The sequence below is a fragment of the Coregonus lavaretus genome (genome assembly GCF_964263955.1).
Source record: "Coregonus lavaretus genome assembly, chromosome: 31".
Lineage (NCBI taxonomy): Eukaryota > Metazoa > Chordata > Actinopteri > Salmoniformes > Salmonidae > Coregonus > Coregonus lavaretus.
The window spans coordinates 19950590-19963917 of record NC_140018.1 but is presented as its reverse complement, the minus strand read 5'-3'; the positions used below and the strand labels follow the sequence as shown (position 1 = coordinate 19963917).

Below are 13328 nucleotides of genomic sequence, written 5' to 3'. Positions count from 1 at the left end.
CTAGACCATCTGAAATAGACTGGAAGGCACCTCAGTCAGAGAGAGGGAGAGGGATTGGGGGTTGGAGAAGAGAACAGGCACTTAGTTTTCATACTAATCATTCAGTATAATTAGCTACGATGCTTAGGACTTACTCAATACACGCCATGCCGAAAGAGAGAGAGAGAAAAAAGGAGAACAAGAGAGAAGGAAGCGTGAGCACATGATTGTGGTCCTCTGTAGCTCAGCTGGTAGAGCACGGCGCTTGTAACGCCAGGGTAGTGGGTTCGATCCCCGGGACCACCCATACACAAAAATGTATGCACGCATGACTGTAAGTCGCTTTGGATAAAAGCGTCTGCTAAATGGCATATTATTATTATTATTATTATTATTGTGAGTTCCCCAGAAACACTCACCTGAGATGGCATCTGAGGCTGCTGCACGCCCTGACGCATCCCCATGGCAACGTGAGCTTCCCCTGGGAACTGGCTCATGGCAGCCAGCCTGTTCTGCAGCTGAGAGAGGGGGAGAGAGGGGGAGAGGGGGAGAGAGGGAGAGGGAGGGGGAGTGAGTCACACGACTGATAGAGGAGGGAGGGAGCGGACTCAAGAGTTTAAATGATAGAGAGATGAGAGAGAAAAGGGACTGTTGAGAAGAGAACTGATTGAGAGGAAAAGGGAGATGGGATCTCAATACCCGATAGAGATATTTAGTTCCCCTGTGTTTGTTCTGCTGTACCATAATGGAGCGTAGGAGGCTCTCCACAACACAATGGCACATTAACACAATGCAGGGCTGCCTGGCCGGCCAGGTGGGAGATTTACTATTGCTAAGCCAGGGTTTAACGAGCACTGGCTCTGACTGGGATTAAAAGGCAACGCTGCGTGACACAGGCTTCATTAACATCAACAAGGCCCATTAAAGCTCACCCCCTCCTGTATAGAGGAGAGGAATCAACTACGCCCACATTAGAAAGGTGGACCAGGGGAGTGGGCCAGCCTGGGTAGGTAACCGTGGTCCTCTTGAGCAGCAGTGTCTGTTGGATTTCTGAGTTCTACCTCTGGCACTTAACTGATCCATTTACTGCTCAGAGAGTGCACACACCTGGTTTAATTTAGCTTAATCTGGTGTGTTAGGGCTGTGTTGGAACAAAAGCTTGCCACCCCTGATGTACCCGCTTTGCCCAGCCCATCCTACCTGCTGTGGGCCCTGCAGCCTCTGTTGCAGCTGTAACCTCAGCTGGTTGGGTGGCAGCCGGAGCTGGTTGGCCATGCCAGGCGCTCTGCCCATGCCAGGCCTCAGTATCATGCCCCCAGCGAAGGCCCCCCTGGGTGCCCCGAAGCCCCCCATACTCTGCACCCCTGGTATCTCTGGAGGGAACTGGGCAGGGGGGCCGGTGCTGAACTGAGAGCGGTAGCTGGGCAGCTTGGGGTCCATGGAGATGGGGGTGGTTGCAGGGGGCTGGGAGGGGAACCGTTGAGGGATGGGGTCGAAGCAGCCGCCCTGGGGAGAGGAATGGACAGGGTCAATACTGGGTTAATTACAGTCCAACAAACACCCCAGGACCAAGCAAATCATTACGATAAGCATGCATCGATGATTGCACTACTGTACTGATGGAAATAAACTATTCTGTGGTGCTTTGGACATGAATTTCAATTCACTCTCTATATTTAACACCCATTCAGCTCTGTAGTGTAGTAGAATCAGGTTGCATGCCAGTGCCTGTCCTTTTCCTTATATAGATAACACTTGCAACACTTAAAAAAGACAAATGCAATCTATTATTATTCTCCTCCTCCGGTACCCTCACCTGCACCAGCTTGTCGATCCCAAGGGCTCTGTCTAGCTCTGCCAGCTCGCTCTCGTCTGTGCCACTCAGGAAGGACACCAGCTGGTCTAGGAGGGCCTTCTCGTCGTTACGCCCCTCGGAGGTGGTGGGGGGACACAGCAGCTCATCCAGCGGGCACGGGACACACTGCCTGCTCCACACACAGGGGGAAAGGGGGCAGAGTCAGGAACATGGGAGTGTGTCTATGCAATATAAATATGTGCAAGGTTTGTTTCTGTGTGCCTGTGCATTGGAATGTGAGCAATGAGGAATGTACGTGTCTGTGTGTTTCTACATAGAAGTACACTGCTCAAAAAAATTAAGGGAACACTAAAATAACACATCCTAGATCTGAATGAATGAAATAATCTTATTAAATACTTTTTTCTTTACATAGTTGAATGTGCTGACAACAAAATCACACAAATTATCAATGGAAATCAAATTTATCAACCCATGGAGGTCTGGATTTGGAGTCACACTCAAAATTAAAGTGGAAAACCACACTACAGGCTGATCCAACTTTGATGTAATGTCCTTAAAACAAGTCAAAATGAGGCTCAGTAGTGTGTGTGGCCTCCACGTGCCTGTATGACCTCCCTACAACGCCTGGGCATGCTCCTGATGAGGTGGCGGATGGTCTCCTGAGGGATCTCCTCCCAGACCTGGACTAAAGCATCCGCCAACTCCTGGACAGTCTGTGGTGCAACGTGGCGTTGGTGGATGGAGCGAGACATGATGTCCCAGATGTGCTCAATTGGATTCAGGTCTGGGGAACGGGCGGGCCAGTCCATAGCATCAATGCCTTCCTCTTGCAGGAACTGCTGACACACTCCAGCCACATGAGGTCTAGCATTGTCTTGCATTAGGAGGAACCCAGGGCCAACCGCACCAGCATATGGTCTCACAAGGGGTCTGATGATCTCATCTCGGTACCTAATGGCAGTCAGGCTACCTCTGGCGAGCACATGGAGGGCTGTGCGGCCCCCCAAAGAAATGCCACCCCACACCATGACTGACCCACCGCCAAACCGGTCATTCTGGAGGATGTTGCAGGCAGCAGAACGTTCTCCACGGCGTCTCCAGACTCTGTCACATGTGCTCAGTGTGAACCTGCTTTCATCTGTGAAGAGCACAGGGCGCCAGTGGCGAATTTGCCAATCTGGGTGTTCTCTGGCAAATGCCAAACGTCCTGCACGGTGTTGGGCTGTAAGCACAACCCCCACCTGTGGACGTCGGGCCCTCATACCACCCTCATGGAGTCTGTTTCTGACCGTTTGAGCAGACACATGCACATTTGTGGCCTGCTGGAGGTCATTTTGCAGGGCTCTGGCAGTGCTCCTCCTGCTCCTCCTTGCACAAAGGCGGAGGTAGCAGTCTGCTGGGTTGTTGCCCTCCTACAGCCTCCTCCACGTCTCCTGATGTACTGGCCTGTCTCCTGGTAGCGCCTCCATGCTCTGGACACTACGCTGACAGACACAGCAAACCTTCTTGCCACAGCTCGCATTGATGTGCCATCCTGGATGAGCTGCACTACCTGAGCCACTTGTGTGGGTTGTAGACTCCGTCTCATGCTACCACTAGAGTGAAAGCACCGCCAGCATTCAAAAGTGACCAAAACATCAGCCAGGAAGCATAGGAACTGAGAAGTGGTCTGTGGTCACCACCTGCATAACCAGTCCTTTATTGGGGGTGTCTTGCTAATTGCCTATAATTTCCACCTGCTGTCTATTCCATTTGCACAACAGCATGTGAAATTGATTGTCAATCAGTGTTGCTTCCTAAGTGGACAGTTTGATTTCACAGAAGTGTGATTGACTTGGAGTTACATTGTGTTGTTTAAGTGTTCCCTTTATTTTTTTGAGCAGTGTACTATACTCACTCCTGAGGGGAGGCCAGAAGGGCTTGCACAGTGTTTCCCATGCCTCCATCAAAGGACACAGTCTCAGTCAGGGCCAGGGTCTGGAACTGCTGAGAGTCTGTCTCCATCTTAGACATCACTGGAGGACAGCACAACACAAACAACTAAACCTTAGATCCCATTTTATTATGTAATAATGATAGAATTCCAGATATTGATATAGGCTTATTTGATAGAAGCGTATTCTGGTTCATACCGGTGTTGGAGTTGAATGAGTTCATGAGTCCAGACTCTGTAAAGGGGCTGCTGCTGTCTTTGGCTGTCTGGAAGAGCTCCGCTTGTCCCGGTCTCTGGCTGGGGCTGAAGAAGTCAAAGTGTGACTGGTTCTGCAGGCTGGAGCCATCAGTGAGCCCTGCACAGTCACAAATAGACACACGGTCAGGACCAGTCCTTTCCTGGGGGGCCACACTAAAAACGAAAACAGGCAGCATACAGTGGTGTGTGGAGTCAGGGGCCTCTCACCCTCTGACCCTTATCGTGACCCCTCACCCCTGACCCTTGATCCCCTTTATTCCTGCTGTACCTCGGCTTGGTGTTCCGGGAGGCTCCCTCTTCACAGTCACGGCCCTGGGAATGTTGGCCTCACCGGGCTGGAGTTGGGTAGGGGACTGAAGCTGTGTAGGGGACTGAAGCTGGGTAGGGGACTGAAGCTGGGTAGGGGACTGAAGCTGGGTAGGGGACTGAAGCTGGTTCTGGGCCTGGAGCTGGAGCTGAGTAGGGGATTGGAGCTGGAGATGGTTCTGAGGTTTGGGTTGAAGAGGTGATTGGAGTCTGGGGCTGTGGAGCCGTTGTTGAGGTTGGGTTTGGCTATGGGACGACAGGGCCTGGGTTTGGGGACCACCCTGCTCCTCGCTGCCCTGCTTGGCCCCTGCGGGGCCCCTGAGGGTGGGCAGCAGCTGGCTGAGAGGGTCCAGGTCAGCAGGTCCACTGAGGAACTGAGAGAGAGAGGGAAATAATGAAAGGGAGGGGGGGGGAGAGCAAGAGAGAGGGACAGGGAAAGAGAGTAAAGGTCAAAGAACTTCAAAGGCTGCTGCTAGAAGCTCTGTGCTGGAGAGAGACAAAGTTGAAGAGCAGGGGCCACAAATCATCACAACTAGCTCCTGATTTAAGAGGGCAATGAGGGAGTGTTACTATGGGCTCAACGTAAATAGAACAAATACAGCAGCGAATCACATGCTCCCTTTAGAAGGCAGCAGCAGCATCCACTCAGCCAGCCAGCCACTCTCACGTTCCAGACACTGTGACCACCACAGCAACAGAAGTCCTAGAAGTCCCTAATCCTAACTCCCGGCCCTAACCCTAAAATCTTAACACTAACCTTAACCATAACCCCAAACTTAAACTGTCTGAGAGGTCTGCATGTCTGGGACGTGATCTTGCTGCATCTGGATACTACAAAGACTGTGTATGAGGTGTGAGCTGTAGACCGCAGAGGTAGGGGGAGGAGTAGGGCTGCAGACAGTACCGGGTCTCTGGACGGTCTGCTGTCTGCAGGGCTGGGTTTGGGGCTGGGTTTGGGGCAGGCTGCAGCGCAGGGCGTAGTGTCCCCGCTGGCCCTCTTCTCAGTCTTGACCCTGACCGTCTGCAGACTGAGAGCGGCCGGAGGGGGCAGGTCTCCCAGGTCCTTCTCATCCGTGTCCAGGAGGAAGCGCAGCAGCTGGTGGTCCTGAGGGGTGGTGGAGGGTCCGTTGGGGTTGGCGGTGACAGGGCTGGCAGGGGGCTCCTTCTTGATCTCAGACTCCTTGCTGTTGCCGCCCTCGGCCGGGCTGCTGTCCTGCAGGAGGCGGTGGAGGATCTTGTGGCGCTCCGTCAGCGTGCTGTGTGAGGCCGGGCACTGAGGGGTGGAGGTGGGTTTGGTGGGATGGGTGTTAGGGTGGGGAGAAGTGTTTTTGGGGTCCCTAGGCGGCCCCACTCCACCGTTGTCCAGGAGCTGGTTGAGTTTGGCGTTCCACCCTAGTTTTCCTTTAGCCAGGTCATCTACTCCCCCACCTCCTCCTCCTCCCTCGGGGGGCTTGGCGGGGGGAGGGCACGCTGGGGAGCTGGTGGGTGTGCTGGCCTGCCTCTGAGGTAAAGGGGAGGGCAGGGAGAAACCCAGAGGGGTCCTTGCTCCACTGTCCCCACCAGAGTGCTGCCTGCTGAGGATTCCACCACCCCCGCCACCACCTCCACCTCCCAGGGACCCTGCCGGAGAGTGCAGGCCAGAGGTGGAAGGGGAAAAGGGGTTCCCTGGGACACGCGGGCTGCCGCCCAGCCCCGGACTGCCCCTGGGGGGCCTGCCCAGGGGCGAGGGGCTGTTGACCTGCTGAGGATACATCCGGTTGGGCGTCAGGTACCCTGCTGAATGGCTGGTGGGTGTGGTGGGGTCGGTGGTGCCGGAGCTGTTGCCGTTGTTGAGATGGAGGCTCGAGGTGGGGCCTGGGGCTTGGCTGGCCTCGCTGCCCGGGGGGAGGTCAGGGGAGTGGGAGGGCTGGGAGGGAGCAGGGCTCCTATGGGTCAGTAGAAGGCTGGAGTTAGTGTTTTCCTGAGAGCTAGCAGTGTTGTGTTCCCTACAAGAGAAGGAAAACAAGAGCAAAACATCAGCTGAGTGAGAGAAATATTCTGGATATGTATTGTCTGTTTACATTGTTGGCACAAAAACACATTCCTATCAGCCATACTATCCTGTCAATTCCTACCATTCCAACCAGTGTTGATTGGCAATAAAGACATATATTCTACATGTTCCACATTACTTGCCAGTGTGTGTGTTCATGCGTGTGTGTGCGGTTGTGTGTACGTCACCTGTCAATAGTGTGAATGCCCATGATGAAGGGCTGAACGTCGTGGTTGGGGGGGCAGCAGAACTTGCAGCGTGTCTGAGCGCTGAGGGGGGTCCCATCGCTCAGGTTGAACCGGTAAAGAGGACTGATGGCCGTGCCATGGGTCATCACTGTCAACACACACATGCACAAACAACAATTGAGCTACTTATCATTGTGGCATTCTTTACCAAATAAAAGAAGGCGAAAAAAAACAACGTTTTTTTGCAATGGTACCACTGTAGTTTGTTGTTACAGCCTAATTATTGAGAAAGTTTATCTTTCCCCTCTCTCTTCCCCATATTCGCTTCCTCCCACCTTCTCTTCTTCATCCTTGCCTTCTCTCCCCACTCCCCACTCCCCCTCTCCTCACCCTCGTGGAGCAGCTTCTTGGCGTGGGAGGGTTCTTTGCCCTGTGGCTGGAAGAAGGCGTAGATGCACTTCCTGACAAGATCCTCCCAGCCCGGTCGCCCTGTCGCCCGCAGAGCACTGGTCTCTATGGAGATGATCTTTCCTGGAGACACAGACACAGACACAGACACACACACACACACACACATCAGTAACAAGAGATGCCGAGGCTCGATGTTAAAACCCAGGTGGCGGTCCATTATGAGGTTAGATGTAAAGTACAGTAGTAGTGAGAGCTGAAACCCCGTCCTTGCCTGTCCTCTCTAGGTAGGTTTACCAACAAGCCTGTTTATCGTGTACCACTCTCCACTTAGTCCACCTTCTGGCGCAACACGAAAGCTCTCTAATCCACACATTGGAGAGTGTGTGTGTGTATGGAGTGTTTGTGTGAGAGGGTAGAGTTGAGAGGTAAAAGGTGAGCGGTCAGGGGTTAATACCTGTGGGGTCCTGTTTGGTGATGAAGGACTCAGTGCTGATGGTGGGGAGCTGCTGGGGGCGGGGCATCGGGCAGGCTATGCAGATCAGGCAGCTCTGCAGGTCTGAGCACAACACCGATCAACGTTCAGGAGAGGTCAGAGTTAAGCCTCTAACATGTGTGCGTGTGTGACTGTGTGTGTGTGACTGTGTGTGTGTGTGTGACTGTGTGTGTGTGACTGTGTGTGTGTGTGTGTGACTGTGTGTGTGTGTGTGTGACTGTGCGTGTTAGCTGTAATACGCAGGGCGTCAAAGTGTCTAACTCTATACGGCTCTAGTTAGGAGGACAAGGTAAAGACTAGCGTGATGTCATGTTGCTGCCACACCTTTTTGAATGTGTATGGCATGAGTGTGTATGTAAACATCTGTGTGCATACCTGGCATGTATCTGTGTATGTACAGTAAGCTGTATGTATACGTGTGTGTGTGCTCACCATCTCCCTCCTCCTGCATGGCTTTGGGCTGGGAGACAGTGAAACACTGCATGATGTCGTACTGCTGTCGTGCCTCCTGGTTCTCCGAGTCCACCTCATCAGGAGGCCTCTTTAGCATCCGGCAGTTAAACGTGTGACTGTTCCTCCGACTCTGCTCCTGGGGCCACGGCACCCCGTTTACTACACACGCACGCGCACATGCGCACACACACACACGCACACAACATCAGTAACGGTAGAGACAGACACACGTCATTAGGAACGGGGACACAAACCATCACACAGGACATACAGAAGAGCGTGTGAGAAGAGAGCGAGAAAAGAAAGGATGTGGGAGACAGAGGATGACAGAGGCAGGTAAAACCAATGTGTGTGATGTAATAATGATGGTTTGAACAGAGACAGGGATGACATATCTGGGGTAGAGAGAGAGATAGAAAATATATACAATTTAGACAAAGAGAGAAGGGGGATAAAGACAGAATAAACGAGAAAGACAGATTGTGAGTGGGTAGTAGTGAGGGTCTAGTGAGTTTGAACTGAAGACAGGCAGGCAGGTAGGTAGTTGACCTGTTAACCTCTGCTGGTATTAACCCATCCTGCCTTGCCTAGTCTATATAGAGAGGGTTTACTGGGGGCTTCATGGGACACTGACCCTCTGTTGACTCCTGGTTACTATGCTCTTATAGCTGTCACATGATCTGTGACAGCTATGATACTGTACCTATAGCAGAGATTCCTCTCCTCTTTTACCTCCTCTCCTTCCTTAATGGCCATGTACTCTTATAATCTCCACCCGGCACAGCCAGAAGAGGACTGGCCGCCCCTCAGAGCCTGGTTCCTCTCTAGGTTTCTTCCTAGGTTCCTGCCTTTCTAGGGAGTTGTTCCTAGCCACCGTGCTTCTACATTCGCATCGCATGTTCTTTGGGGTTTTAGGCTGGGTTTCTGTATAGCACTTTGTGACAACTGCTGATGTAAAAAGGGCTTTATAAAATACATTTGATTGATCCCCTTCTCTCTTACCTGTCTTTCATCTCCCCTTTATCATGTTTTTCTTCTCCTTTCTTCCTCATCTCCTTCCTCATCTCCATCCTCATCTCCTTCCTCATCTCCTAGTCATTTCCGCCTACTCGACTTCCACCCCTCTTTCTTTGTCCTTCTCTCTATTCCTCTGATCCCTCGCCTCTCATCCTCTCCTTCCACCTCTCCTACCCTCCCCTCCTCCCCTTCCTTCACCATCCTCTCCTTCCACCTCTCCTCCCCTCCCCTCCCTTCACCATCCTCTCCTTCCACCTCTCCTACCCTCCCCTCCTCCCCTTCCTTCACCATCCTCTCCTTCCACCTCTCCTACCCTCCCCTCCTCCCCTTCCTTCACCATCCTCTCCTTCCACCTCTCCTACCCTCCCCTCCTCCCCTTCCTTCACCATCCTCTCCTTCCACCTCTCCTCCCCTCCCCTCCTCCCCTTCCTTCACCATCCTCTCCTTCCACCTCTCCTCCCCTCCCCTCCTCCCCTTCCTTCACCATCCTCTCCTTCCACCTCTCCTCCCCTCCCCTCCTCCCCTTCCTTCACCATCCTCTCCTCCCTCATCTCATCCCCTCTCCTCTCATCCACTCTACTGTCATCCTCACCGAGGCTCTTGGGCAGCAAGTTGCGGACAAACTCGCCGTGGTCTCCCACATGGAGGATGCTGTAGACACTGGAGTTCATCAGCTCTTCCTGGGTGTAGCCTAGGTAACCCGTCACATTCTCCGACACAAACACGATCCCACCCTCGCGGTTCACCACAAAGAAGAAGCCGTCCAGAGCCTGGCCCGAAACAGAGGGAGGGACAAAGAGGAGTGAAACGGACACCTCCGGAGGAAGGGGAACACAAAAAGGGAGAAGGGGGGACCTTAGCCTCTCTCTCTCCCAGCCCCAGCCAGGGGGAAAGTGGGCCAGGAACTGATGTGGCATGCATACTGACACTAGGCCTCACTGGGAAACTACCTCCTGAGAACCATACATACTGTCACTGAATCACTCTGGACAATACAGAGAAAATGCTGAAGACAGAGAGATTCTAACTAAATTGCCGTCGTCCGGATTATTGCAGTTTTACTTTTACCCAAAAACATACACAATACTTTATCTAATTTTGTATAAATCTACTGTGAGCAGGTGCAATCGAATTACTACCCATGTATTTACTAATGAGCAACCAATAAGATGAGTATCTTCTCAATAAGAAGTACCTGTGCTTTAGAAAGCGGCATTACTGAATTATCCAATCAATGGATAAGTGGGTACTTTCTGTGTCTCTCACTGAAATTCAAATTCCACCAAGCTTTATTGTTTTACTCACCTCAAGCAGCAGTGGCCCCAGAGCCTCCTTCTCCACCATGCCCTGACTACTGGACGAGATGTCACTCTTCTGCACCTCGTCTTCCGGTGACATCAGAGCTGCTTTCTCTGCATGGGTCAAACACACACACAGATCTTAGGAACAGTTTCAATACGGGGGGACTGAACGTGGGGTGATCAGCCATTGCTTTATTTTACTGACATCAAACGTTACATAGGCATTATGAAATGACTTAGTAATTCCAAGTAATAAATCCTAAGTAGCTTGTTATATACGTTATTCCCCTCATAATGACTCTGGTATTATTCAATAGAGAATAATGAACTGTGTGCTGATGACATCAGCCCCGCTCAAAGGGTTAGCGGGACTCAACACAGCACATGACTACAGCATACTGTACTGTACAGCAGCTAAAGCCAACAACTGGAAATAAGCAGGAAACGGCCTGTTTATTCTGCTTGGAGGAGGTTTTATAATTAAACCATACCCCATGTAGATGCATATCTCATAATGTCAAAAACTCTTAAAAAGCCATTCAACAATGACCCAAATCTCTTCTTGGACCTGGTTTAAGGTTCTACTTTGGAGAAAAAGGGCCAAAGAGAGTGATGAGGAGAGGCAGCCAGGGAGGCAGCCAGGGAGAGAGCCAGGGAGGGGGATGGTGGATCTGTGTATTGTCAAGTGATTGTTTTTTCTCTTCCTGATCAACGACCTGATGATAGGCTGCTGAGGCCCTGGCCAGGCCCTGGCGAGGACAGAGAGAAAGACGCTGATCTGAGAGATGATGATTGGTGCCTGAGGCCAGCAGGGTGAAATACAGTACAGATACATAGAACTGGACTGAGCTGGATCGAAGAGAGAGAGAGAGGGGCCGGACCTGCCATCACATGTCATTCCTGTAATGTAGGACTGACAGAGAGAGAGAGAGAGAGAGAGAGAGAGAGAGAGAGAGAGAGAGAGAGAGAGACAGAGAGAGAGAGAGAGAGAGAGACTACTATATGACTAAGAGAGAGAGAGAGAGACTACTGTATGACTAAGAGAGAGAGAGAGAGAGAGAGAGAGACTACTATATGACTAAGAGAGAGAGAGAGAGAGAGAGAGAGAGACTACTGTATGACTAAGAGAGAGAGAGAGACTATTGTATGACTAAGAAAGAGAGAGAGAGAGAGAGACTACTGTATGACTAAGAGAGAGAGAGAGAGAGAGACAGAGAGAGAGACAGAGAGAGACAGAGAGAGAGACAGAGAGAGAGAGAGAGAGAGAGAGAGAGAGAGAGGGTAGGAAGAAAAATACAGTAGGCCTAAATATAGAGAAAAAAGTGAGCAAAATGAAGGAGAAGAATGAGAGATACATGAGAAAGAGGAAGGGCTTAAGGAAGGGAGGACAATAGAGAAGTCTCTGGGGCTAGCTCTAAATCTACAGTCTGATGTCAGAGAGGCTGTATTATTAATATCCAGTACCTATCCCCCCCCCACACCCACACTGTCCTCAACTGTCCCACTGCAGCTCCTCACAGGGCAGGACTACCCTCCAACCATAATGAGGAGAGCACCACCCTCGCCCCCCTCATTCCTCACTCACTGGGCCCAGTCTTGGCCGGTGACACCTGATCCAGTCACACAGAACTTCAGGCTCAAACTCTACACCCCACCTCGAGTCCTCCGTTCTGCCCCCTCTGGTCTCTTGGCCCTCCCACCCCTTCTGGAGGGCAGCTCCCGCTCAGCCCAGTCAAAGCTCTTCTCTGTCCTGGCAACCCAATGGGGAACAAGCTTCCCCTTAACGTCAGGACAGGGGAGTCTCTGCCCATCTTCCGAAAACGTCTGAAACCCTACCTCTTTAAAGACTATCTTAAATAAATCCCAATGACGGCCCCCACCCCCTTCATATATTTTATTTTTAAATAACTAAATGCACTTGTCTTTTACTACTACCACTGACTTTGCTGAGAACTACTTTATTGAGGGAAAAAGGCCTTGCTACGATTGTGATATGTTGTCTCACCTAGTTATCATAAGATGAATGCACTAATTGTCGCTCTGGATAAGAGCGTCTGCTAAATTACTAAAATGTAAATGTAAAATGTAGGTCACGACAAGCGTGACGTCAGCACGCAGAGCTCACTGTACTGACCTGTGCCCACCAAGTAACCAACCAACAGCTGGAGGAGAGGCCGGGGAACAGATGAGAGGAGAGAGAGAGAGGAAGAGGAAAAGAGAAACAGAGGTACTTTTCTCCGTACTCCCGACCACACTAGTCGGTCTCCTCCGTATCCTCTCCAGGGAGAAACAAACAGAGAGGAGTGTATATTTATGAAGCGGAGGTTGGCCGGTGCCCAGGTCTTCAAATAAGGGTGGCGAGTGAGCACATCACTGTGAATCACATGTTTTATTCCAGGAGGCCAAGAACTGAAACCAAAAACAAAACACAACAAAGTCCCGCCGTAATTAGGTTATTGACAAATCAACCAGGGCTGGGTGAGGACTTTATGGCACAGAGACATTAATATCCTGCAGCAGGCCTGCCGGTTGGGACGTGTGCTGCACGACTCCTCAGATACACTACTGTTCCACTAGAACACTACTGTACCACTTTCTGGATTTAACCAGAGCAGTGTTTAACTTCACTAAATAAGATGTTCATCAATTGTATTGATTGTGTTTATCAACTGCACATCCCAAGTGTGCAAATGCATGGGCAATTCCAGTTGTTTGGAATTGGTGGAGCTAACAGGATACTGAGTATTTTTCTCCTGTTGAGGGTGTGATTTCCTTCCAAAAATAGTTAAGTAACACATCTGGAGTCTTCTGAGAAGCCAGAGTCTGTCCTTGTCTATCTCAGAATCAGATAGGAGAGGGGTGAGAGGGGGAATGGGTGGAGGGGGACACAGAGGGGGCAAGAGGTGAAAGAGGGGAGAGTTGCAAGGGAGGGAGGGAGAGAGAGAGAGCGCGAGAGAGAGAGAGCGGGGCACAAAGGAAGGGAGTGCGGGCCTAGGGAGAGGAGGAGGAGGGGTGAGCGGAGTGGTGTGTGTTCCTGTTTTTCCCTGCGTAGGGGAAAGGGAAGCTGAGCTTTGCGAGAGGCCCTCTTGCACAAGGTCAGGGGGCAGGGAGCTCAGCCATTGGCTGCTCCCCCCCAAG

The 13328-nt window shown here is 51.5% G+C and overlaps 1 protein-coding gene across 1 annotated transcript in view; it reads right to left on the bottom strand.

Annotated features, from left to right (window-relative positions):
- The window catches only part of LOC311106617 (nuclear receptor coactivator 1-like), a 53508-nt gene that overhangs the window by 7282 nt on the left and 32898 nt on the right, over nucleotides 1-13328 (bottom strand). Inside the window, exons 8-20 of the mRNA XM_084149001.1 lie at nucleotides 10195-10301; nucleotides 9482-9659; nucleotides 7852-8031; nucleotides 7381-7482; nucleotides 6906-7046; nucleotides 6516-6663; nucleotides 5200-6280; nucleotides 4258-4669; nucleotides 3931-4086; nucleotides 3696-3813; nucleotides 1796-1964; nucleotides 1180-1485; nucleotides 399-497 (exon numbers count right to left, since the gene is read on the bottom strand). Of these exons, the coding sequence (XP_084005127.1) occupies nucleotides 399-497; nucleotides 1180-1485; nucleotides 1796-1964; nucleotides 3696-3813; nucleotides 3931-4086; nucleotides 4258-4669; nucleotides 5200-6280; nucleotides 6516-6663; nucleotides 6906-7046; nucleotides 7381-7482; nucleotides 7852-8031; nucleotides 9482-9659; nucleotides 10195-10301 (3197 nt within the window). The remainder of the gene's footprint in view (nucleotides 1-398; nucleotides 498-1179; nucleotides 1486-1795; nucleotides 1965-3695; nucleotides 3814-3930; nucleotides 4087-4257; nucleotides 4670-5199; nucleotides 6281-6515; nucleotides 6664-6905; nucleotides 7047-7380; nucleotides 7483-7851; nucleotides 8032-9481; nucleotides 9660-10194; nucleotides 10302-13328) is intronic.